The following is a 24393-nucleotide window of genomic DNA, read 5'->3' as shown; positions in this document are numbered from 1 at the left end:
CGACAGTCGAACGCGACCAGTTTGACTAACGCTGATTTGGAATGTGTAAATAAACTAATTATTATAATGTAATTTTTCTGTTGATTTCCCCCCCCCCCAGACGATGTGTTTTAAAAACCGCCCCTCCGACCCTCTACCCCGTATTAGAAAGAAAACGAATGTACCTAACTATCGAAAATAAAATTGAGAAATAAAAAAATTCACTCGTTAAAAAATGCATCACTTTTAATTTCGACATCAGGGTCACTATATCTCATCCGGATTTATTTACGATTGTGGTCACTTGTACTGAAAAACATGTGCAGATGTATTTATGGCCGAGTGATTAATGACACATGTAACACAACAAAAAATATTAACAGTCAATGAGAATATCAAATGGACAATGATTAAAATTATACTTTCAACAATGAAATGAGTCTACCAGATAAATATTGTTTTAAAGGGAATTGCAAATAATCAACTATGAATTGAATATTATAAGGGACTAAAAATATGACCAATTTTATTGAATTTGTCACAAAAGTTACATTTTAAGTTACAAAAGCTAACATTATACTACTTCATCGTTAAAATGTGATAATATCAATTTTATACCTTTTTGCGGCATAAAAAAGGTTATAAACTCATACAGCATTGACGGCATTAGATGGCCATTGTTATTTAAATGTGGTAAACTTGGTAATTGGATATTAATTAACTGGTCCGCAGTGAATGAGCTAATAATACCAATGTATGCTATTGTATAATAATTCCAGTATCCGCGCATGGTGTGAATATTCCTCGAGTTACGTTCCTAGTCGTAAATTGAGATTTAAAAAAAAAAATACATATCCAATTGAAAAATCTATTTGACCACTGATAAATATAATATATGCAAAAGTCTATCAATGACAACTTATTTAGCCCAAAAATCAAAATGTCAAGTCAAAGAATAGGTATGTACGTGTATTAAATGGAATGTTCAGGACAACACTTTTAATGAAAAAGTTACAAACTATAGTGCGATATCATCTTCTTGGCTACGTGTTAAAACTGTGAACTAACACGCTCCGCCCATTTTTTACCGCACTTCCATTATAAACTAACAAGCTCCTCCCATTCAGTAAACATCAGCGCCTAGAAGCGTAGCCAAGAAGATGTTTTCGCACAGTAAGCAATGTGTTAATGTACGCACAATAAATCACAAAAATATAATGTTTATTTATTGTCTCCAAGGTAACCATGACATCTAATTGCACGTGTGAAGCAATGAAGTAACATTGCTTCTTGGATAGCTTTGGTTATTATAAGGCAAATATGCAGCCCACCAACTAAATTAAATATGCAAATTAAATCGTTGCACATCATAAAAATAGCGCCTGTACACGTGCATGGATATACTGACACCAATAGTGTATTAAACTATCGCGATAATAACTGTTTACACATAAAAGTGATGACTGTCTCGTCTATCTCATTTTTCAAGCGTAAGCGAAATGCAATTATGTCATTGTATGGTGCTATTTGACAGGTTGTAAAAATTGGTAAACGTCATAAATATTTTGCACGGTGTAGTTTGTTTTTTTCCTGACAGATTCGCCACATCGTTTTACTGCGTAGACGCAATCTCACAAATTTCAACTGTCGCTTTAAATTCAGAAGCTTCTGAATCTTTTTGTTCCATGCTAATACGTGTTTACACATGCATTTTATTGTTATGGCCGCAATAATATGTCTGGCAGAAGTAAATCCATGTACGTGCAAACGGGGTATAACTATCGAGTGGCTCTTGCGATGGCCGAGCAGTAACGTGCCATAAAAATGATGCGTCTCATGTTTGAATCCTGAGCCTGGCAAATTCACATGTAGATTTTTCAATGTATGTTTGGATGCAGAGCGTGGGCATAATAGCCAAAATGCTTTTCTCGTAAAACAAAAATCTCTTATGTGAGGCGGCCAAGATCCATATACACTGTAGAGCCAACAAAAAAAATTAGCTATCTAGTATAGTATCGTGTGCTCATTCGTTTGGATGTGTATTTTAAATGTTTTCTAATAGGTTTGTATAAAAATATGTAGCAGAGAACAATGCTGCAATTCGTGGCAGAAGAACCTCCATAATTGGTACGAATGCAGCTCCACTGAGCTGTTTCAGGTAGACAATGATAGATCAAAAATCGTCTTGATGGTGGCGAACCTCCGTTAGGTTAGGATAAGATAAATAAAATGTAGAATAGAATAATGAGTTGACACTGAGGAGAGAATAAATCTGTGGTCTTTCATTATTTTTCATTAGAAGAGTTTAAACCATTAATTATTATACTCCGAGAAAAGAAACTACAATCCTAAATATAGTAAAACTAACCATCAATATTTCAAAAGCTTGATTGCCAAACGAAAGAAGTCACCAAATTTATTAAAGCAGTATATCGAAACTACCAATTTTGCATTTATCGTAAACTGACCAGACCACAGATAGCACTGGGCAAAGAAAATCAAAAGATATACTCATACACAAGGAGATATGACATTGTGTTTTCTCTGTCAGATCATTAATATTATATATATGCACCTACCTTATAGTAGACATCTGGTACATATTGCTTGTCTGACGATTCCCGGATGTAACCGAGCTCTGGCGCGTCCTTGGTCGGCAGGAGGCAGTCGTCCCTGACCATCGCCATGCACTGGTTCGTCACCTGGTAACCTTCCATGTGAACTTGTTTCGACACATCGCCTGGAAAACAAGCAAACGCATTACAAATCCATATATTCCACATAAGTGAGAGGAGATAAGCTGATGTTTATAATCTCTTCATGAGCACATTTAACTTATAATAATCGAGGTGTTCAGGATTGAAGTGATATTAAACGAGATCTTGTTCTCAAATGGTCCATTATTACTATTCTAAGAATAAATATTGAAAATAATCTTTTTCCATGTTTATTAACGCTTTTGGCGATTAACTTATTTAGTGTTAACTAGCGCCTGTACACGTACATGGATTTACTGGCAGCAATAGTGAGTATTTTAAACAATCGTGACAATACCTGTTTACACATAAAAGTCCTGACTGTCTCTCCAATTTCATTTTTTAAGGTGACGCATCAGTGAAACGCCAAATAATTTTCAACTGTACGCGCGACGAAATTTTGTACTCGCTTCGCATTCATTGAGAGAACGTGGAGTCAGACATACGTCACTTTGCTGCGTGATGGCGACGGGCCAATTAATTCTAAAATCGTGTAAAGATGACTAAAAACGTTACCCATTTACTTTAAAAAGAAAACATGTTAATGAATATATTATTATTGTTACTAATAGAATAATAAACAGAACATAAAATGGACGTATGTTGGATTTATATGAGAAATAATATTTCGTTTGACAGGCGTCTTTTGCACCCGCGACCCGCAATCCGCACATCGCCTAGCAACGATCTTTTTAGACCGTGCCTCAACTAATGCATGGCCTTAAGAGTGAGCGAGGCGCGATGTTGTCATTTTATGGTACTATTTCGTACTATATGACAGGTAGTGAAAATCGTTCATCCTGAAAATTCATTCGTAGTTCTTTTTTTTGCCAGCAGGTTCACTATCGTTATACTGTGCAGGTGCAGATTGAAAACAGCCTACTGTCGCATGAAAATTCAGAAACTTCCAAATTCATGCATGCAAACTTACAACTAACTGCAGGATAATACATGTTTACCCATACATTTTCTTGTTATGGCTGCGATAATACTTACTGTCAACAGTAAATCCATGCACGTGTAAACGGGGTATAACTATTCATTAATATTATAATCTGGAATAATTTACTTACTAATTTTTTTTATGTTAGATTACTATTTAAAAATTGAACAGAAGCATTCATTTACATTTAATCACATTCGTTAGGTTTATTATTAACAATTTTATCCAATGAAAAAAATATAAACCTATCAATTCACTGCCATATTATTATGTGTGACTGAATATTTGTGTACCTTTATAAAATGTTGTAATGTAATATGAACAGATGGCAGTGCAAATGAAAAATAAATTTACCACCAGACACAGCTGTGTTTGAATGACCATGTTTTGTAGAAAAATGATTTTATTTATTGATTGAATTTCCATTATGTATTGAAGTTTAACCTATTAATAAAACTGAGTTGGGAAATCAATAATAATTTAAGATTTGCTCAGATCTTGATTTTAAATTGTCATAAATTGAAATTTTCAAAAAAAAATATTATTTCATAACGAGTTTTTTGTGGGAACAGGGTTCAGTGTCGCAAAATGTATTGTTTATCTTGTTTGATCTAGAATTGTTTATTAGACATAATTTTATGATTTTGAAAGATAAACGTTAAAACGATGTATCTTTGCTTGAGCAGAGTAATTTAAATTTTAAAATAACTGATAATACAAATTTACATCGAATTTCGAAATGATTACTCAATTACTCATTTCTTACCTGTGACACAGACGGTAACATATTTGGATCCGAAATAACCTGAAGATGCAAACTTGCAGGCGTTGGGGTGTTGATTTTGGAAACGTCCGGCCATTATGCATTCCTGCGCTGTCATAAAATGTGAATCTATCCCTCTGAAAAGTAATAACATTCAAATTAAACAATCAATCAATTTTGTTTGAGTCCAACAAATTTTTACATGGAGAATTTCAATCGAGGGTTCCTGTATGTGTCTTTGTTAACGCAGAAAAACTAGACAGAACTAGAAATAAATAGTTCTGAATTTCGTTGACTTGTTTCAGACAATTATATTAATTAGTATTGATTTAATATGCAAATACGAAACACTAGTAGTATTCAATATGTCTAATATTATGTTAATTTTACTGTGACAGTTAAAGCGTCGATGATATTGAGCTACTTTACAAGCTAAAAGCCAGCGAATTTACAATCTGCATGTAAACTCGCCCCGTGTCATCATCGAACTAGCTAACAAGCGGATTGTAAACAATCTACCGAGAAAAGTTGAAAGCCAGGTTACTTTACTCGCTACTCGCTGGCGTGTGGGCCAATCTGCGTCTGCGCAGTAGTGATAGTGGCGAACCTACCAGTAAAAAAACGAACTACTCAATACGTCCTGTCAAATAGTACTAAAAACGACAGTTTCAACTCGCTAGCTTGTTAGCTTCTGAGCGAGTGGAAAGTTTTCTGTGTCATCATCACAATCGCACTAGCTGACTCGCCCGCTTTTAAACTCGCCGAATAGCAGCTTGTAAAGTAGCTCAATGTCATGGACGCTTAAAACGTAAATAAAGGCCATTTCGAAAAGGTACGAATTATATTGCCATAATATTAATAAAAAAACAAATTTGGAGCCAGAATAACTCTGTCTCACTAAGTATTCTAGATCCGCAATGCGTTAATTACGTTTGTATTAACAGATTTTGTTTTTGCGAGAAATGGATGTTAGCCTCTTAGTTATTATTTACTTTAATAATGATTAAACACATAATGACAAAAATGACAGGTGTCATAACATACATTTTTTAGAAAATTTGCTTAGAAGACAGCATCGAAGAATGTAATCCCTGATGATATACCTGATGTGCTGAACGGTTCCTTTGGAAGAATCTTCGCTGAGCAAATCTGTGAAGATCCAGCCAACCTGAACAAGCCCCAGCTGGTTCGCCAGCTCATCCACCACCATTTGATGCTCATCGGGAAGGAGTGTTACCGAGTCGCGACTGCTCACTTGTGGTGGCTCATAGATTGCAGCCACACGAGCTCGGATGCCTATAATTAAAAATAACTATAAGTAAGTGATTCACAACATTCAATAATCACCCAATATGGAGCATATTCAAAGAGTTTGAACTACAACAGGGCGAGACTTATGAGCGTTTAGTATTACCACAATGTTTTCAGTATCGTTGAATTGATAGCCATACTAGAGGTGAGTTGGAAATACTGTCACCAGCTTGTGTACTCAAGTATCGAATGAAACTACCCATACTCAGTACGTGTGGCCCAATAAACTTGTTCCAAAAAACTTATGATGATATCATTGCAAGTCCCTCACTAATTGGTAGATTTTCAATACTATTGACATTAAATGCGTGTGAGCGAGATAGCACTTGAATACAATTATATTTTAATTTATTAGTCTATGCATGCGAATGACATCACCTTATGTATGAACAATAGGTAATTTCAAGGTAACATTTCCTCAGGAATGTGGTGAGCTGACTGAGGTGATGGCAGTTTAAAATAAAAAAAATCATTGTTATTCATTTTATGTTAAAGGCTATACCTCAGTTGAGGCATGGTCTAAATCTAAAAAGATCGTGGCTAGGCGATGCGCGGATTATGGGTCGCGGGTGCAAATGACGCATGCCGAACGAAATATAATTTGTCATATAAATCCAACATGCGTCCATTTAATGTTCTGTTTATTGTTCTAATAGTAATAATAATAATATATTCATTGACATGTTTTCTTATTCAGGTAAATGGGTAACGTTTTTAGTCATCTTTACACGATTTAAGAATTAATACTCATAATACTATAGTTGAAAATTATTTGCCAGTTGGGTTCCAGTTGAGTATGAGACTAATGTCGCATACGCACGCCAAACGCTCTACATAGTATTCCAAATACTAGAAGTATTTTGGAACAAGTTTTGATACTAAGTATTTTTTTATACTGGTAGTAAGTATTCATATTAGTATTCATAAGTAAGTATTCATATTAAGTATTCAAAATCAACCAGTTTTCCCACCTCTAAGCCATACCAAAATTAATGTTCTGCTGGATGGTCACATTGAAATATGTTGCTATACATTATTGTTTATATAATATGACACCTTTTGAAGAAGAAGTTATTTTGACAATTTTGTATATACCAGTCAGTTTCTTTATCATGAGTGACTCATTCATCTTGTGTACATGGCCCAGCCATCTAAGGTGGCACAGTTTGATGGAATGTACAATGTGCGGGGTCCTGTACAAAGAGTACAGCTTGTAATTGTTTCTCAATCTCCACCCCGACTGTGTGTCATCGATGGGTCAGAAGATACCGTGCAGCATGCTCCATTCAAATGAGCTCAACACTCTTTCTACGTTTTCGATCAAGCACCAGTTTTCCGAGCCAACTGGTCTAATTAATGTTTTGTACAAGAGGACAATGCTTATAGTAAATAATATAACAATACGATCTATTCATAACACTTCCTTGTTTCCGGAATTATTTTGGTAATATCTTCACACACGTAATACCTTATGGATTTGACTATTTCAATTAATGTAAAATTGTGCTGAAATGCTTGTGGCCATTGACAGATGTGGGCAATAAAAGTTTACTATGAATGCCAATAAAAAATACACATTTGGCCTATAAGTCAAACTTTTAAAACCTATTCTTTCACCACTATGATTTTTTAAATATTGTTTGATACAGATTGAAAGTTTAAGGCTATACTTCAGCTGGGGCACGGTCTAAAACGATTGTGTCTACGCGACGATTGTGCAAACGACGCGTGCAGAACAAAACATAATTTGTCGTAAAAATTCAACATGCGTCCATTTAATGTTATGTTTATTGTTCTATTAGTAATAATAATAATATATTCATCGACATGTTTTCTTTTTCAAGTAAATGGGTAACGTTTTTTAATCATCTTTACATGATTTAAGAACACTGAAGTATGCTCTTAATACAAAACCGATTGTATGTATAAAATGGTCGAATTGACCTTTATTTGAAATATTTTTATTTAACCTTCTGAAAAGTTTTGCAGTTTGGACATGAAGCAGGATCATTCACCGATCAACACAAGGATATCAAAATGATTTCTTACCCAACGGCACATCACTGTGTATTTCGTAGTTTCCGTACAGTAAACCAATCCTCTGGTGAGCGGTAGTGCGCCAGAATTCCAAGAAGCGCTCCACAATATCCGTGTTCTCGAACATGACATTGTCCACGTGGCGGTACACCTGACCACTCAGCGTCACCGCGCTCGGCTGACACTTGGAACAGATACCGCGCGGCCAGGGAGGATGCTCCTTGCAACCTATAAGGAAACCATTACTATATGACAGAAAACTATAGATTAAAAATAATTCAACAAATTCTACCATCCACCAAGCTGTGTTGGCATTTATCGGTGCTTCTCTAACGATAATTGATTCCTGACTAATGTGATTTTATGTTGGTGATTGTGGTTTTGTTTCTGAAGTTGTTGGTGTCTGCACGAATGAATGAATAAATTCTACAATCAATGAGTTTGGACTATAATAAGAAATCAAATAAACTTTTAGTATCACAGCAACAATTCTGCAATATTTTAGTGGGTGAATTGGCAGTCATAGAAAAATTTATATTTTATACATCGGCGCATTGAAACAGCTGTAGCAGCTATTTCAATGTAGGTATATTGACTTAAAACACAATGTGTCGTACAGAAGAACCTCGATATAACTGACCGTGGGTGAGGGAATGTCTGTTAAAGCTGAAAGCCCGTTATATAAAAGTAAGTTAAAAGGTATAACAGTTTTTGATTCAACGTTAAATTAAGTCTTTTCTGTCTGTCCATATTTTAGGGGTAGGATTACGACGATGTGTTTGGTTGCAATTTACAATTTAAACTTATTGAATGGAGTAATAAATGCATTCATTCAGTAAACAAAGCTGTGGAGCTGTGTGAATTACCAGCCAACGTTGCAATTGTTAGTGCTACGTTCAGTCCATGAACAGGACGGCATTATGACTCGAATTCGAGTGCAAGAGGTATAACGTGATTATCATGCGCAGTACATTGCTTACAAGCGGTGACACTTGGAATTGAACATGTATAACATTAACAAGATGTTTTTAACAATTTTCACATTTGACCGGATATTTTGTGTTATACCGGAGGTTCTACTGTACTTGTTCCACATAATTTAATTATATTCAGGACCGGTTTGGCTGATTTTAATAGGTCATTCTTAACCGATAGAAACTATTTATAATCTTACAGCTATTTACACTGGCAAATATAAAAACAATTAATTAAGTTAATTTTATTATTAAGACATGAACAATAATAATTAAATACTATATTCTAAGAACTTCTTTGTTCAAAGACAAATTAATTAAATTTACCTAGCTTTCTACAAACATTAATATAATCGTAGTTAGATAATGCAAGCTGTATAAAATGAGTACCTATTTATAATTGAATATAATGCAAGATATGAGGAATCCAATCAATAAACATAAATGCGAAGGTATGCAATATCAAACCGGTTTCAAATATACCACTAAGGCTAAGCGATAGCGCTCACAGAACGCGTCGAGCGGGCGAAGTCGGCGAATGCAGTGTTTATTCATAACCATAATCACACGTCTCTTCCCGCGCATTACCCTTCACCTATGTAATATGCGGCCCAAGCAGCACAAAATAAATATTATTACAGCGCCTCTCATAACAAAGCAATAAAAATATTATATTATTTCGGGGCTTGTAATTAAAATTTACGACGACATTATTCAACCAGCGATAAACTGAACACGCAATAAAATTAAACAATGATTCTCTGTTATTAAATAATTGCTTTTCGCCCGTCCATCGACAACGCCTCGAGCAGCGTAATTTTGGTAGCCGTGTTCAATGAATGGACTCCATTGTATTTTCTTTCATTCGTATCGCCGAGAAGCGGTGATTCGCGAAAAAACGATGATTCATGCGGCGTGCGCGTATAATGCGTCGTGAAATCCAGTGGGCGCTGGCGTATTTGATTACGTTGTATTTTCGTTGATTTACGCGCCACTTGTAGAAATTTTGTGCGAGCGCCGCACTCGCTGCGTCAATGGGCTTTATGCCTAAGACCACATAGGTAGGTGCCTTGCTTGGTGGCTACGTGCTAGGTGACATATCCTAACGAACGGACACACACTATACTATCGCAATGGCCACACTGCATGCTTCGCGCCTCGCTACGTGATTATTAGTGACCTAGTGAGTCTCCCGGCGAACAAACGTGTTGGTTAATTTTATTGTGTCACCTAGTGATTTTGCAAGATGGAGGATGTTTAGAATATTTCTTCAGTATGACAAACGTCAAACACTGTATATTTTGAGGTTATGAATAATGACGCGTAGGCTGTAGTATGCCCCAGTGGCGAAGGGTGACTTTTGGAAAGAGGTAAGCTGTGGAGATCAGAGAAAAAGAGCACACTTGTCAGGTAACTTACGGGAAATAAGAAGATAATACTTACGATATTACTACTGATGAATAGGTGCACACTAATGACAACGACACACTGGTCATAGGTTTCACCGCTGAATTTGTCAAATTATTTAAATCACTTATGGCAGTAGAATTCCACGCATACTTTCTTTACCAAACAATACGCATCGCCAACAAAAAAGTTTGTTTAATGTATAACTGCCAGTTAAAAACAAATATTTATCATTTATAAATTGTTGTGAAAATGTCTAATATAAGTTTTTTTGCTGTATTCAAATCTAAATGAACCCTTGGAAGGTCAAGCTTTGATAATTTTTAAATGCAATCGTTCGCACATTTTCTACCGGGACACTACACAATTTAATAAATACTTATATATTTAAAGCACTGGCAAATGATTTCGGTACAATATGAGATAATTTATCCACATTCACAGTAACACAATGAATTTTGTATTATAAAATAAACCTTTACCACCGCTTTGACATGTCAAAATGACATAAACTGTGAATAGCATGTTATGTTTGTCTATGACTGAAGTAACCTAAATAATAATCGCGAATTAATACAATATTTATTTTTAATAACAATTTATAAATTATATGTGATCGAACACAATAGTTATTATTTTTTTTAATTATCCTTATTATTTATTATTTGCTTTTAAAGATAAGCAAAGACAATAAACAAATCAACATTTCGAATAAGCTTGTCTGTTAACGCTTCTGAGTCTCGAACAAAAACCCAGACATGCATGAAGTTGGCAACTGAATTTCGGTAGAAAATTCGGCTTGGATTATCGTTGAAATAATTCTAAAAATAGCACTCACGTTGGACGTTCCGTCATTTATTTTTGATTCGAAACATGACTAAATTAAAAGCTCTACTTATAAATAACGACGATAGATGGCAATCAATATTTTTATTATAACCTACAATGTCCTACGACCTACAATATAGATATTTATTTATATAAATTAAATACTTGAAAATAGAAGGTAAGCTTTAAATAATCGCTTAGTATGGAGCCTTCGCCACTGGTATGCCTATAGACGAAAAAATATTGGGAGGCAGAGAGATGCAAAAGGATTTACCTTACCTTAATGTTACAACAAGTTGTTCCTCCCTATTGCACGTCTATAATGCATGGTTCATTTTCGTAGTACACTCATACATTCAAAACCCTGCGTCAAAGTTTACTGTATTGGTATACAACCTAACGGAATTCTATTTTTCCAAATTGAGTTACTATTGGCGATCGGCTTTTGTTCAGAATATGTTCAATAATTTGAATGTTACATTCTTAAATCTTGTGAATTATTCATTGAATAAAAAAAAATTTAATCAAAAATACCACTAATTGATAATAATAAAAATAAATTAAAGGTCCTTTCAATGAACACCTACTTAATATCAATCAAAATTTAAAATTGACAAGTTTGACACATCAAAACTCTTTCAAGAGGAATTTTCTTTGCTAGCTTGGTACAACAAACTGTTTCTTAAATCCATGAAAAATATGATTAAAAAATTATTCCATATCACTCACCAACTTTTATTCTACAGGAAATATCTTCTAGTGCCAAAAACTTTCCTCTATCCACACCGGAAGTGAGTTTCCTTATATAAGTATGGAATGACATGTGCTTTACATTTTGCTCCCTTAAATTGGACTCATCGAACGGCTCCAGAGGTGAACAGTGGACACAGCAGCCGTTGGAGTTGTGACGGCAACTGAAACACAAAATGCCAAATTATGTTTTCGTCAACTAAATAAGTGTAATTTAAAGAATACGGTTTGTTTACAAATAAAAATATATTGGAATCTCAAAAAAACAGCATGAACGTTGAACTAACTTTCACAATATCAAGGCAATGTGCACAATTATAAAAACCTAGTTTTTACTCAATTTAATCTAATATATCTAATAATCTAATTAAGTCATTAATCCTTTCTATGCCGCAATTAGTTAATTGATAGTAATTAACGTAAGAATCGGTGTAATTAAGGCGTGCAAAGACGCTCTGGGCACTTAACCGGTTAATCTAGAAAGTACTAATAAATGTGAAATTTCTTGTACATTTTTTTGTTCATATAAATTCAAAATATCTTGACACTAGACATTGAAAAACATTGTTGAGACCAGTATTGTGGTACGATCCATAGTCGTGAACATTAATTGTCAGTGATTCCCAGAAGCTACAGGTGTTCCGAAAGATTTTTGGTCCAATCTGCGTAGATGGCATCTGGTAATGTCGCTATAATCAATGAGTAAATAATAAATATAAAAGTATGTGGAAGCACGCCAAGTGAACTAGGTTGATACACCCTATTTTAAAAATTTATATAACAACATCCACTTAAACTTCCCTCACGTAAGTGGAATATATTAATATTCAAAGCAGTTTGATTGAACATAGTTATTGGTCTCCCAACTGGCATTACTAATTGCAGGTTAGTTCTGCACATTGTGAGAACAAATAACGAATGCTCCTGATTTCTAAGATAATTATCAGAGACACACAAGTCAATACGACCAAGAATCGAGTTTCGATTTACGCCACGTAGAAGTCGGGAAAAATATGTAGCTAAATAAAGATACCTTCTAAACTTCAAGCTACAGTATGTAAGCATACCTAAGAGAAAGTCAGTCGGATAGAGCCACGGATTAAAAACTAACCAACACTATCTGCAATAATTTGTAGTGTTAGTTCAATGAAAACAAATACGTATGACTGACAAAGTTTAGTTTATATTATTTATGTCAGATCTAAAGGCGTACGTCCACCTTTCGCCATCGCCGTTGTGCACACAGAATACATCTGTAACACTATGCAGTTATCTCGAATTCAGAAAAAAAACAAAAAAGTGTTATGGTGGTACGTCGTCAGAAGAGAATTTGCTGGTTTGAATAATTTGTTGATTTATTTGATATTACGACTCTTTGAAGTAAATGGTGTCTGTGGGCAGACGGGAATACAAGCTGGTTGGCGTTACTGAGACCTCCTAAAAACTTATTTCATTGCTTAGTTTTACTATTTTTCATCACGCTTTCTGGCGATTTTCCCATCGAGTTTATATAGCTGAATATCCACTTCATCCTCTTGGGGCGCTGATGAAGAGCTTAGTGAAGAAAATCCTGGAATTATATCAGTCTTGTTTGCTTCGCCCGATGAGATTACTTTCTGAAATTCAAAACAGTAAACATAAAATAATCATAATTTTAAACCATCAATTAATGGCTTTGATCAAAGTGTTTGGACTATAACTAGAGGAGACTTTTATGTACTTTTTTCTATTATAAAAGTTGACGGACCACCTTTAACATTGTTTTTAAAGGTATTCAGCAAATAAAGATGGCAATGTTTCCTCAACCGTAAGTGAGTTAATCAAAATTAGAAACGTTTTTCTGTTTCAGCAAAAATTAAACAGATTTAATTTCAAATGCATATCGACAGTGTTAAGCCAAAGTTAGTGAAAACCTTCGCTTTTATAGGAGAACAATTTGAAAAAACAAATTATTGGTTTTACCAAAAAATTGATTTAACTTCGTCACACATTTCAACACACTTTTGAGACACTGTAGATTATTTGACAACTAATCAAACCCCTGTCGCAGTTAGAGTATAATATGCATCATAACTTTGCACAGTAGCTCTAGGATGAAAATGATGTAGGCATTATATTCTAAAAATATATATTTTACATATATTATCTACTTATTTATTTATTACTACGTACATATCTAATAAAAGTACTGAAAAACGATAATCGACTAAAATTAAATTAATTAAAATTACGAAATAAAAAGCGAATATGACAAATTAGGCCTTTTAAAATATTATATTATAATACCTATTATAATGACAGTATTCTTTCTAAACGCCCACGGTGGCCGCGCGGCATAAGCGTTGGACTATAAAGCCGTGGGTCCCAGGTTCGAATCCTGGGTCTGGCAAGTACACATATTGTTTTTCAATTTGTGTGTGTCAGGGTATGGACCTAATAGGTTGAGCAAGTGGCTGATATCCATGTCTCGTAAAAAACAAAATCTGTCAATACAAACCTCCACTCTGTGGAGGCCCATATGATCCTATCAGGTTCGGACATGGTCGAAAAAAAAATATTCTTTCTAAGCTTTATTATAAACTTGTTAGATATTTATAATAATCCACAGGTAATAAACAAATATGTCCAAAGTTAAAAATCTTCCTCCTGTAAAATAGCATTTTGGTTAATTCGCCCTTTTTACAAAACACCGACGATATATTAATACAAGTGAATATCATTTGATCTAATTTTATGCTATGTAATAATGCAATGAGACGTATCAGTGTAGTAAAAAGTGCAAAAAAACTGCAAAGTTATAAAACGTATACTCTACACTTGGATGCTTGACGTGCTGACAGGTTTGGAGGCCTCCTTGCCAAAATGTTGCCTATGCAATAGACTGTCATCCAGTGTTAAAAATATAGCAATAATTATAACGCCAGGATTCTTTCATACATTGACTGATTTTTCACTCAGATTGTGAGAAATATGCATTTTTTTAAGATTCTGTCACATTCTGATGAACCGACTACCTATCATGGAATAACCCCAAGAAATAACTCAATTTCTCAGCATGGTTAAGATGGTTACAATATATGACCATCACTCAGTTGCGATTTTGATTTTCTTATGCACGCAATATGGTGGCCATTTTTTATGTTCATTGTGATAAGTTGTTCGACTGCAGTTATAAACGGTTTTACACAATTTTTATACGGTTTTTCAACTGAATAATAATGCGGAACTGTAGTATTACTGGCTGCTTATCTATTCATCGTGACAGATTGTCTTTTGACACGCCCTGCAAACTGGTAAATAAAAGTTATAGCAGTGGTGTTTATGAACGTGCAATGCGAAGACACTTGTACAGACCTACAAACTTATCTAAAGAATGGACGGGGGAGCCACAGTCGAAAACTACCTAACCAAGAGTCGCAATTGGACAGAATCTGACATTTCCAATATGGCGTCTACCTATATGGTAGTTCGTAGTTCCATTTTTGACCGTTTTTTAGATAAGTTTGTAGCACTGTAGCTAATTTAATCAGTGGACCTAGAAGTATAGAAGTATAAAAGGAGGTTTTCAACATCTTTAGTAGGTATACATTCAAATAAGTTCAAGTATCCCTTTCAATAGATTAAACTATATTAAATTTTCCATGATATTAATTAATAAAATTATTGTTTATGATACTAGTTTATGAATCCTTTCGAATATTATTGAAAAGGTATTTAAAATGATTGGGAAAACACCGTAGTGTGATATAAATTGTGGATGACGCGTTACAGCAGCCATCTATGAATTGAAATATTCCTTGATATTGCGACCTCTCTCCTCGCCCCCATTATGTTCTTAAACACTGCATACAGCATGCAGATGTATCAACCGCAATATTATAAAAGTTGCACTACCAATGGCATTATCGGTTTGACAGTTGTGATAAAAAAATATACTACTGAGGTTTGTTTTTTGTAAATTTCTTAAGATTTGGGAATATCGTTCCCCGATTCATACCTGTGAACTGGTTGTGGGCTGATCGAATAGCATAGTCCCATTGAGTGGCGTAAGATAGAGCATATCCCCATGTTGTAAACAATAGCTAGACACCGGTTTACTATTATTCGAAACAATCTCTTGCTTGTGATTTCGGTCTTTGAATAATGCGAAATTAAAGCTGCTCAGTTCGAACGTTTCGTTGACTTTTGTAAATAAAGCCGATGTCGCGTCGGACGATTTGATTTCGACCCTCTTTGTGCCTTCGGGTGACTGGATTCTCAGCACCTGCAATTTAGAGGTTATGTTGTCAACCATGACTTTCCAAGAAATATATTCGTCTTAATTAAACAGTGCAGTATTCCAAATTTGAAAATAATTACAGTTAAATAAAAGATAACTGCAAATAACTGTTAGAAATGAGAGAATTCTGACATTTGAAAATGTCAACACTGATGATTATGAAGAAACTTCAATGCAAATTTATCAACTCGGCGACGATCGCTTGCGTAAACGGTCTGGATATCGATTGAAATAATCACAATTAAAATATTTTGCGCAATTTTCATTAAAAAATCTACTTACAATCATTTTTACTCGAGACATTTCAGCGAATTCGTAGCAAACATCGGCCCGGTTTGATAGTTCGTGTCGAAGAATCACTACAATGGTTGCCAACTGTTCCGAAAGTAAAATCAAAATAATATCATCAAAATTTGCAAGTCAGTTTTCGAATGTTTTGGTTTCTTTTGTGTATTGGGAAACTGTTTTTTGAGACAGGTTAGTAAACTAACACCTTGGCAACGAATAATTTTGAATGTTTGATATTCAATTGTTTCATCACACCATGATTTTGCATTCGAATGTGTAGTTTATTAAATGTGCTGAGTAATAATTTTATTGCTCTTATTCAAAGCACTTCGAAATTTACCACTGACGTACGCTAACGTCATTCAAATTTCGATTAGAAAAAAGAGTATTAGGTATAATATTATAGAGTTATAAAGAAATAGTGATTAGGTAGTCGTTGATTCGAAGTGATACAGGTAATTAGAATACAGCCTGTTCATTTTGTATGATACCCTTGTTATGCATCTTACGTGCAAGTGCATTCATATCAGCTGATCGGTTCTGGAATAATGCGCCATATTTGAAAATACAAGAAAAGTGACGTTTGACATTTATTTTCCGATAGGATTTCCTGAAAAATTCAGTTCCTCATAGGACATCCGATTGCCCACTAAAAGTAAGATTATATTTTTGTTTATCTCATCCGACGCCTCCACTATTATAATGCGTGTTTTGGCATAGATATGTTGGCTTATTGTGACGCTGCATACTCAAATCTCAAATCTATTTTCATCAAATGCTTGAAGTTACATCCAGGTGTTTTGAGTCGTCGAATCCTTGCGTGTGCGTTTCACGTTTTGTTATCAAACCCGAATCAATCTCAGTTCTTCATAGTTATATAAAACCATTATGAAACCTTACCTTATTCATGATTTTGGACTATAAACTTATTTTAAATTAGGTTAGGTTTTTAGGAAATCATTGACAACATCAAGGTGAGTAAGAAAAAATATCTAAGTATGTAAACAATTTAGTAGAATATTCTCGAATTCTAAACGCAATGGGCCTTATTTGGTTAATTTGTAAATTTTACATTATCTATTTGGTTTGTTTTCTATGAAAAACTCATTTTTTTTTAACCTAACATCTATTTTAAAATAAGTAACTAAATATCTACTTAGTAAAATAATTCTAGCAGACTCCTAGATGAAATCATTTTAAAATTATTAAGGTGAGATAAAATAATCTTTAAATGTTAGCGTTCTAAGTAAATTTACTTAATAGAAGAAATTTAAATTTTAAATTATAAAGTAACAGATAATGCCGGTGTCCTTCAGTCACATATTCCTTATGGGTCAGTCGATAAATAATGTCAAACTATTTGGGGTAGGTATTTTTGACAATCCCCTATTTGTTAAAGCCGTATTGACACGGTCCATGTACGATTTAAGTACACTTGGATCGAGCGCCATCCAAGCGCACCCGTACAGGACATCTTCATACAAATTACTCCTATCAGTCCTATCCAAGCTACTTGGACCGCGTCCTACTCATCCAAGCTAGCTTTGATAGGAATAATTAGTATGCAGATGTCTCATACGAGTGCACTTGGATGGCACTTGGTCCAAGTGTACTTGGATCGTACTTGGACCGTGTCAACGCGGTTTTAGAAACAAATTTACTGATGTTTATCGATTTTAGTATAATATTCTCACCTAATATTTTTGGTAATTGTGCTGCAGATGCCCGCATGAGTTTTTATAATTTTTTTTAACGAAAACAGTTTATTCCATGTAGACAATTATATAAAGTATCTTTTTCTGTCGGCGCAAATGCTTTTCAATCCAATAATTGTTAATTGAAAATTTGAAATTTTCATACATTTTGATGCATCATTATCACAAACTAAGATTATATTACGTTGGGGTAGGTTATAAAATCTCATCTCGTCTGCGGCATATTTACCATATTTTTATTCTCAGAAAATAATTATATTATATTTTGTTGCTTTTGTGACATTACATATTCTGCAACCCCTCTTATCTCCTTCGTTACAAATCATCACAATATCACGCCCTATGCAACCCCCTTTAGGGTGGGACGTATTGTTTGGAGATATCCCCTTATCAACTGTTCTTGCTCGTAGTGCAGTGCGGAATGTGTTGGCCTTTCTCACAGGAGCTTCAGGTTCGATTCGACGACACAATATATTTGTGATTTTCTCAAAGTCTGCATTTTTGTGATTGTTTCACTTCTATTACTAAATACAATATTGTCATTGGGCCTCTAGACCTGTTGTGGTGTTAAAAAAACAGGTTTTACAAATTAAATGTGGTTGAGTACAATAATTGTATGTGACAAACTGTTGTATTATAATTCTAAACAAAAGATATCTGAGAATATACTCTTATAGTTCACCAGTGAGTGTTTTATTTTCGTTCACTTTTATAAACACAATGCCGTATTCATGACTCCCCCGCAAAGTTGCTACCAGAAGAGCATTGAATTTCAGTATACTCTCTCCCTGTTCACAGGATTGCATGGCTTTTGACTCATTCCGAACTCCCTTATACACGGGCTAACACCACGACATATTTGAACTCAGCTAAAAATAAACCAGCACAGTGTTGTTATCGGAAGACATCTCAATATTTTTTAATAATAAATATTTAATAAAAAAAAATCTTTGGCAGAGTGCATCCATTCTCAAATTAAATTTGTCTCGGTGAAAGTGACTTAAACTATTGTTTGAGTGTTATGTTGGATTGAATAATAATAGTACATTATTTGTCTGCATAGTTTCCGTTTGTTGTTTGCTCCAGAGGACCGTCTTCAAGAATGGAGGACGACGGGGTGCCAGTGGACCTCTACATCTATGATCTCTCGAAGGGTATGGCTTCAATGATGTCCGCAATGTTTTTGGGTATGACATTAACACTTTTGCACTCACAAAACGCGTTAGTTTTTAATTAACTGCTCAGACACAGTAGGTTATAAGTTTTTGAACATAACAGAAGTACTTGACTGCTATGTAATTATAAATGTATTGATACAACTTACTTTGTAAAGATTAGGACCAGTTGCACTTTTGGCAGTATTATCAACTTACATAATATTATATTCCTAAGACAAGATCAGGAAAATATCATAGATTATAAATTATGAGGAATCTATTTTCAAAAACATATATGTCCAAATTGAATATTTATGGTAAATGATGCTTTTGTGTGTCAAACGTAATTGGTTGGTTTTAAAGTTACTTTGTTTTCCATTGTATTCTATTTTTAAATTATAATTAAGCGATTAAGATACCCTATATTGTAATAAATATAAGTAAAATAAAATTGGACATGTCGACATTTATTTCTATTATATTTACTACTTTATTGATTTCTGTACAACAAGTGTTGAAAGTTTGTTGTCATTAAAAAATGTTGTTAGTAGTTATAATTAATACAGAATAAGTATGTAGTTACATATTTTTTGTTAGATTTTGACCAAATGTGGACTTATCCGTTTTTGAAAAGAGTCCCATATCTTATTAGCATTTTTTTTGGTTGCTAATGTAGTATACTCCCAAGAACTTATTTTTTGATGGTCTTGTTAAATAAAATACACGTTACTTTTAGTGAGTTTATAAATTTGTACGTGTCTCTCTATCCTGGGCCAGTCGTATCAGATCACCAACACCTAGAGCAACATATTGATTATGCGTTGAAAAGTGAAACTCATTCTACTTATGCCTCCATTGCCATTTGCATTTCTCTGAATTATGAATAAATGGGTACAGAATAACTTCAATAAAACTGATCACGGTTTCACAGATAACCCTTAACATGTTGTCCTCAGTTTAAGACTTGGTATAGTTTTTAGAACAACACTCTTAGTCTGAAATAGTTGTTTTATCATTCATATTATATTAAACGAGTCATTTGGATATTGATTGGTTTAATAAATAAATAATAAGTCAAATTAATAATCATTAAAAACACATGGGGTTGAAGTATGGGGATGGAATACCCACTAATTATTTGATTCGTACGATTACATACTGCGGGGCAGTCTCAAATTTACGTGTTGTTTATTTCCAATATGTGTTTATATCTAGAGCTATGATGACAGAAGCAAATTGAACAAATAGCTAACAACCATTCCCCATAAAAATACTCTTTTAAGACAACCCTCACCCTGTGGAGGGCTGGAAATAGTATTAAAATGCCATTCGTTATTATTGTTATTTATTAAATAAAGATTCATTATTTTGCAATTTCATTGATTTATGATATATTGCTACAACTACATTTCAGCACTGTAAAATTAACATTCATAATAATTAATAATATAGTAAAGTTGTATTAAATACATAATTAAAATAGGTTTTTTGTAGATTATTACAAGTCATAAATGAAAGTTAATTTTGTGGTTCGGTTATAAAAGTTCATAGTATTTTGTCATGTTGTATTGCAGCTGAAGTAATCGCACTTGAGATATATCGCATTTGTCAAAATACTGTACCGTTGAAGTTCATTGATATTTCTTATATTGTATTTCTTTTGCATTAACTAAGTGTGATTGAATTCTCGATATTGTCTGCTAGTAGGTAAAAACTTTAAATAATCATATTATGTATTTAAATATTTGACTTTAGATAAAGTACCCCCCCCAACCTGTTTTCAAGACTGAACTTTTACCCTTTGATAAATAAGACAATTTCAGAATATGTACACAACTTTAAAACGTGTATTGCCACTATTTGAAAATATTATTACCATTAATTACTACCATAGATAAAACAGAATAATCAGTAAACAATATTTATATGAATGAGCAGTTAATTAAAAACTAAATTTTTAATATTTTTCAGCTTATTTTTGCTTATGTGTAAAAAAAACAATTAGCTACCTTACATCAGATGTTTGTATACAATTGTTGTGTATGGTTTATGCTACGTATTATATAATAATATGTATATACATTCCTTATTTCTTAATTGATTATACTTGCATGATTATGCTGAATTGACTTATACAAATTTATTGTTAAGTACGTCTGTCTGATTAAAGGTTATTAGCTCTGGAGATTTAAAGAATTGAATTCAATATTAGCTATTTAATATTACACTCTATAATTTTTTGTAATCGGTTTACTATATTGTCAAACTTCTGTATTATAAAATCCACAGTGGTATGTAGCAGTAGCGAAGGGTGGAGGTAGGCTGTTAAGATCTGCCATAAATAGTGCACATTAAACTTTGTTAGTCATACTTATGTATTTATTTTTATTGAACTAAGACTACAATATTTACAGATGGTGTTGGTTAATTTTTAAAAATCAATTAAACCCTGCCTAAATGAAGCCATAATAGTTTTGGTATACTTTGGACCATACGACAAAATTGGGCACACTTTTTCATTCATACTTATTTGTTTTCGTTGGATTAAAATTATATATTACACATATTGTTGGTTCATTTTTTTAAATTCATTGAGCCGTGCCTAAACCAAACTATAATAGATAAAAAATATTATTCTATCTATAAAGTATCCAAAGTTATGTATGATTTAATGGAATAATTTTTATAGATAGATAAGTATTATTTGACTATTATCTATTACGGCTTGGTTTTCGCAGGGTTTAATTGAATTTTAAAAACTAACCAACACTATCTGTAAATTGTAGTCTTATTTTAATGAAAACAAATATGTATAATTGACAAAGTTTGGTGAGCACTATTTATGGCGGACCTTACGAGCCTACCTCCACCCTTCGCCACTGGTATGTAGTGGAGATAAGTGTATTTCTTTATGGATTATTTGTTTATGACGAAACGTACCTAACTTGCTCTTTGACCTTTCAAATGTCAAAAAACATCTGTTCATTTGTCGGCCATCTTGCTAAAGAGAATACAGTTTAAAATGGAATTTAGTTTATAGGTATTACATACATAATAATACTATGGCCTTTTAAATGAAATTAATTCTTATAATGTTTCAGGCTTTCTTATCAGTGGTTTTAATCACAGCGTGAAGTTTTCATTTGTGGGGTTGATTCAATCTGAAGGAAACATGCAAGAATATTAATAGCGTCCATTTCAAGAAATCACTGTTTATTGACAAATGTCAGGGTAAATAATAAAGCAACACTGATAGTAATGTAGTGTGGTCGAACCGAACGCAGTTTGTCAGTTCAACCGCTCCGTATCGTTGACTTTTTCAGTACATGGGTACAAATTTTAAATTCCAATATTTTTTTTTATAATATTAGTTTGGTCAAAAATAGTTAATTTATCCAAGATACGAGGGTGGGTCAATAATTCCTTAGAAAAAAGCATTAAAACAGTTTTTATTTTTGTATTTTTTTTTTATTTCTCAACATAATCTCCTTGGAGCTCAATACACTTGGTTAGACGTTTCTCAATTTTTTTTAAACCGTCAGAAAAATAAGTTTTCGGAAGGTCCTCAAAATAAGCATTTGTCCGATCGATGACTTCTTCATTTGAAAAAAAACGTTGTCCACTTAGCCATTTTTTTAAGTTTGGGAAAAGGAAAAAGTCACTGGGGGCTATATCTGGCGAATACGGTGGGTGGTTGACCAATTCGAACTTCAATTCTTCAATTTTAGCCATTGATCGTAAACATGTGTGAACACGGGCATTGTCCTGATGAAAGAGGATTTTTTTCCTGTTTAAATGAGGCCGTTTTTCTTCAATTTTGTTTTTTAGCTGGTCCAATAAAGATCCATAATAATCCCCTGTTATTGTTTTTCCTTTTTCCAAATAGTCAACGAAAATAATTCCACGTGCATCCCAAAATACAGTAGCCATAACCTTACCAGCTGATTTTACGGTTTTCGCCTTCTTTGGACATGGTTCGCCTTTCGCAATCCACTGCTTTGACTGTTATTTCGTCTCGGGAGTATAGTGGTGTATCCATGTTTCATCTACAGTCACAAAGCGACGAAAAAATTCATCCGGATTGCGTTGCATGAGCGACAACAGGGCTTTAGAGGCCACCACCCTATTGCGTTTATTGTCGACTGTGAGCAAACGCGGCACCCATCTTGCAGAAATATTTTTCATGCCCAATTTGTCATGTAAAATAGAAATGACGCTAACTTTTGAGATCCCTGTAACCTCGATTATCTCACTCAACTTTAATCTTCGGTCACTTAACACCATATCGTGGATTTTATTGATCATTTCTGGTGTAGTCACCTCTACAGGACGTCCTGAGCGTGGTTCATCCTTTGTTGATGTACGACCACGTTTAAATTCATTTAACCAGTTATAAATAATTGCAAGTGAAGGAGCAGATATGCCGTGAACTAAATCCAACTCATTTTTTATTTCCTTTGCTGTTAACCCTTTTATATTAAAATGTTTAATAACAGCTCTAAACTCAATTTTCTCCATTTTCCATTTTTCCATTTTCCACAAGCAAATTTTTTTTTTAAATGTACGAGAAACACACAACAACCCGACCAATCTGATTGAAACTTCGCAGCATACTGAATCGGTAGTGCCGCTGCATGAAAACAAACCGCTTACAGTACTAGTCGCGCCACCTGTCGGCTTTTCTAAGGACTTATTGACCCACCCTCGTACAATTAACGAATACACATTATGGATATTTTCTTTTTTTTCTTGAGTAAAAGAAATACAGTATGTAATACAAGTAAGGAGAGTGTGTTAAACAGATCTGATTTAAAAATATATAAAATATCGTCTATCTAAATTCACCCTCTCGTAAGTGGAATATATCGATATTCAATGAAATTTGGTTGAATACCGCTATCGCCTTCCCAATTAGAGTCACCAATAGCAAATTAGCTCTATACCTTGGTAGAATAAGCCTGATCAGGCTCACGTGGATTAACAGTAGCAAAAATGGCCGAATTAAATTCAATCCCCGTCTTATCTCAATACTTGGCTTCATTTCCTTATTTCATGACATTTCCTGTATGCTATGGATCCACATTCTAAACAATGTGGAGGTCCTTTATATATGATTTTAAGAGTATTATTTGTTGGTCATTTGCCCATCCCTTACATTTGCTAATCTCTTAATGGCTGGTGGGAGTAAAGAGGAAAACAAAGATCA

General features: G+C 33.8%; 2 protein-coding genes across 11 annotated transcripts in view; one reads left to right on the top strand and one right to left on the bottom strand.

The window, feature by feature from the left end:
- Npl4 (nuclear protein localization 4) overlaps positions 1–16841 on the bottom strand; it is a 67748-nt gene extending 50907 nt beyond the window's left edge. For both annotated transcript variants that reach the window (XM_085949354.1, XM_085949355.1), the window contains exons 1-9: positions 16825–16841; positions 16310–16402; positions 15746–16012; positions 13216–13364; positions 11728–11912; positions 7802–8017; positions 5545–5737; positions 4445–4578; positions 2559–2719 (exon numbers count right to left, since the gene is read on the bottom strand). In XM_085949354.1, the coding sequence (XP_085805480.1) occupies positions 2559–2719; positions 4445–4578; positions 5545–5737; positions 7802–8017; positions 11728–11912; positions 13216–13364; positions 15746–16012; positions 16310–16402; positions 16825–16836 (1410 nt within the window). In that variant the 5' untranslated portion in view covers positions 16837–16841. The remainder of the gene's footprint in view (positions 1–2558; positions 2720–4444; positions 4579–5544; positions 5738–7801; positions 8018–11727; positions 11913–13215; positions 13365–15745; positions 16013–16309; positions 16403–16824) is intronic.
- The window catches only part of LOC147070011 (uncharacterized), a 70740-nt gene continuing 62689 nt past the window's right edge, over positions 16343–24393 (top strand). For 2 of the 9 annotated variants that reach the window (XM_085949365.1, XM_085949361.1), the window contains exons 1-2: positions 16642–16970; positions 19117–19184. In XM_085949365.1, the coding sequence (XP_085805491.1) occupies positions 19133–19184 (52 nt within the window). In that variant the 5' untranslated portion in view covers positions 16642–16970; positions 19117–19132. Of the gene's footprint in view, positions 16505–16641; positions 16971–18836; positions 19218–24393 lie in introns of those variants that run through there. The other 7 variants (XM_085949364.1, XM_085949360.1, XM_085949358.1 and 4 more) reach the window with 7 other exon arrangements.

This window comes from Rhyacophila brunnea, unplaced genomic scaffold (genome assembly GCF_057557595.1).
Source record: "Rhyacophila brunnea isolate RB1 unplaced genomic scaffold, BYU_Rbru_1.0 scaffold_22, whole genome shotgun sequence".
NCBI classification, from domain to species: Eukaryota; Metazoa; Arthropoda; class Insecta; order Trichoptera; family Rhyacophilidae; genus Rhyacophila; species Rhyacophila brunnea.
Note: the sequence above shows the minus strand (reverse complement) of the source record. Positions and strands in the feature narration are given on the sequence as shown.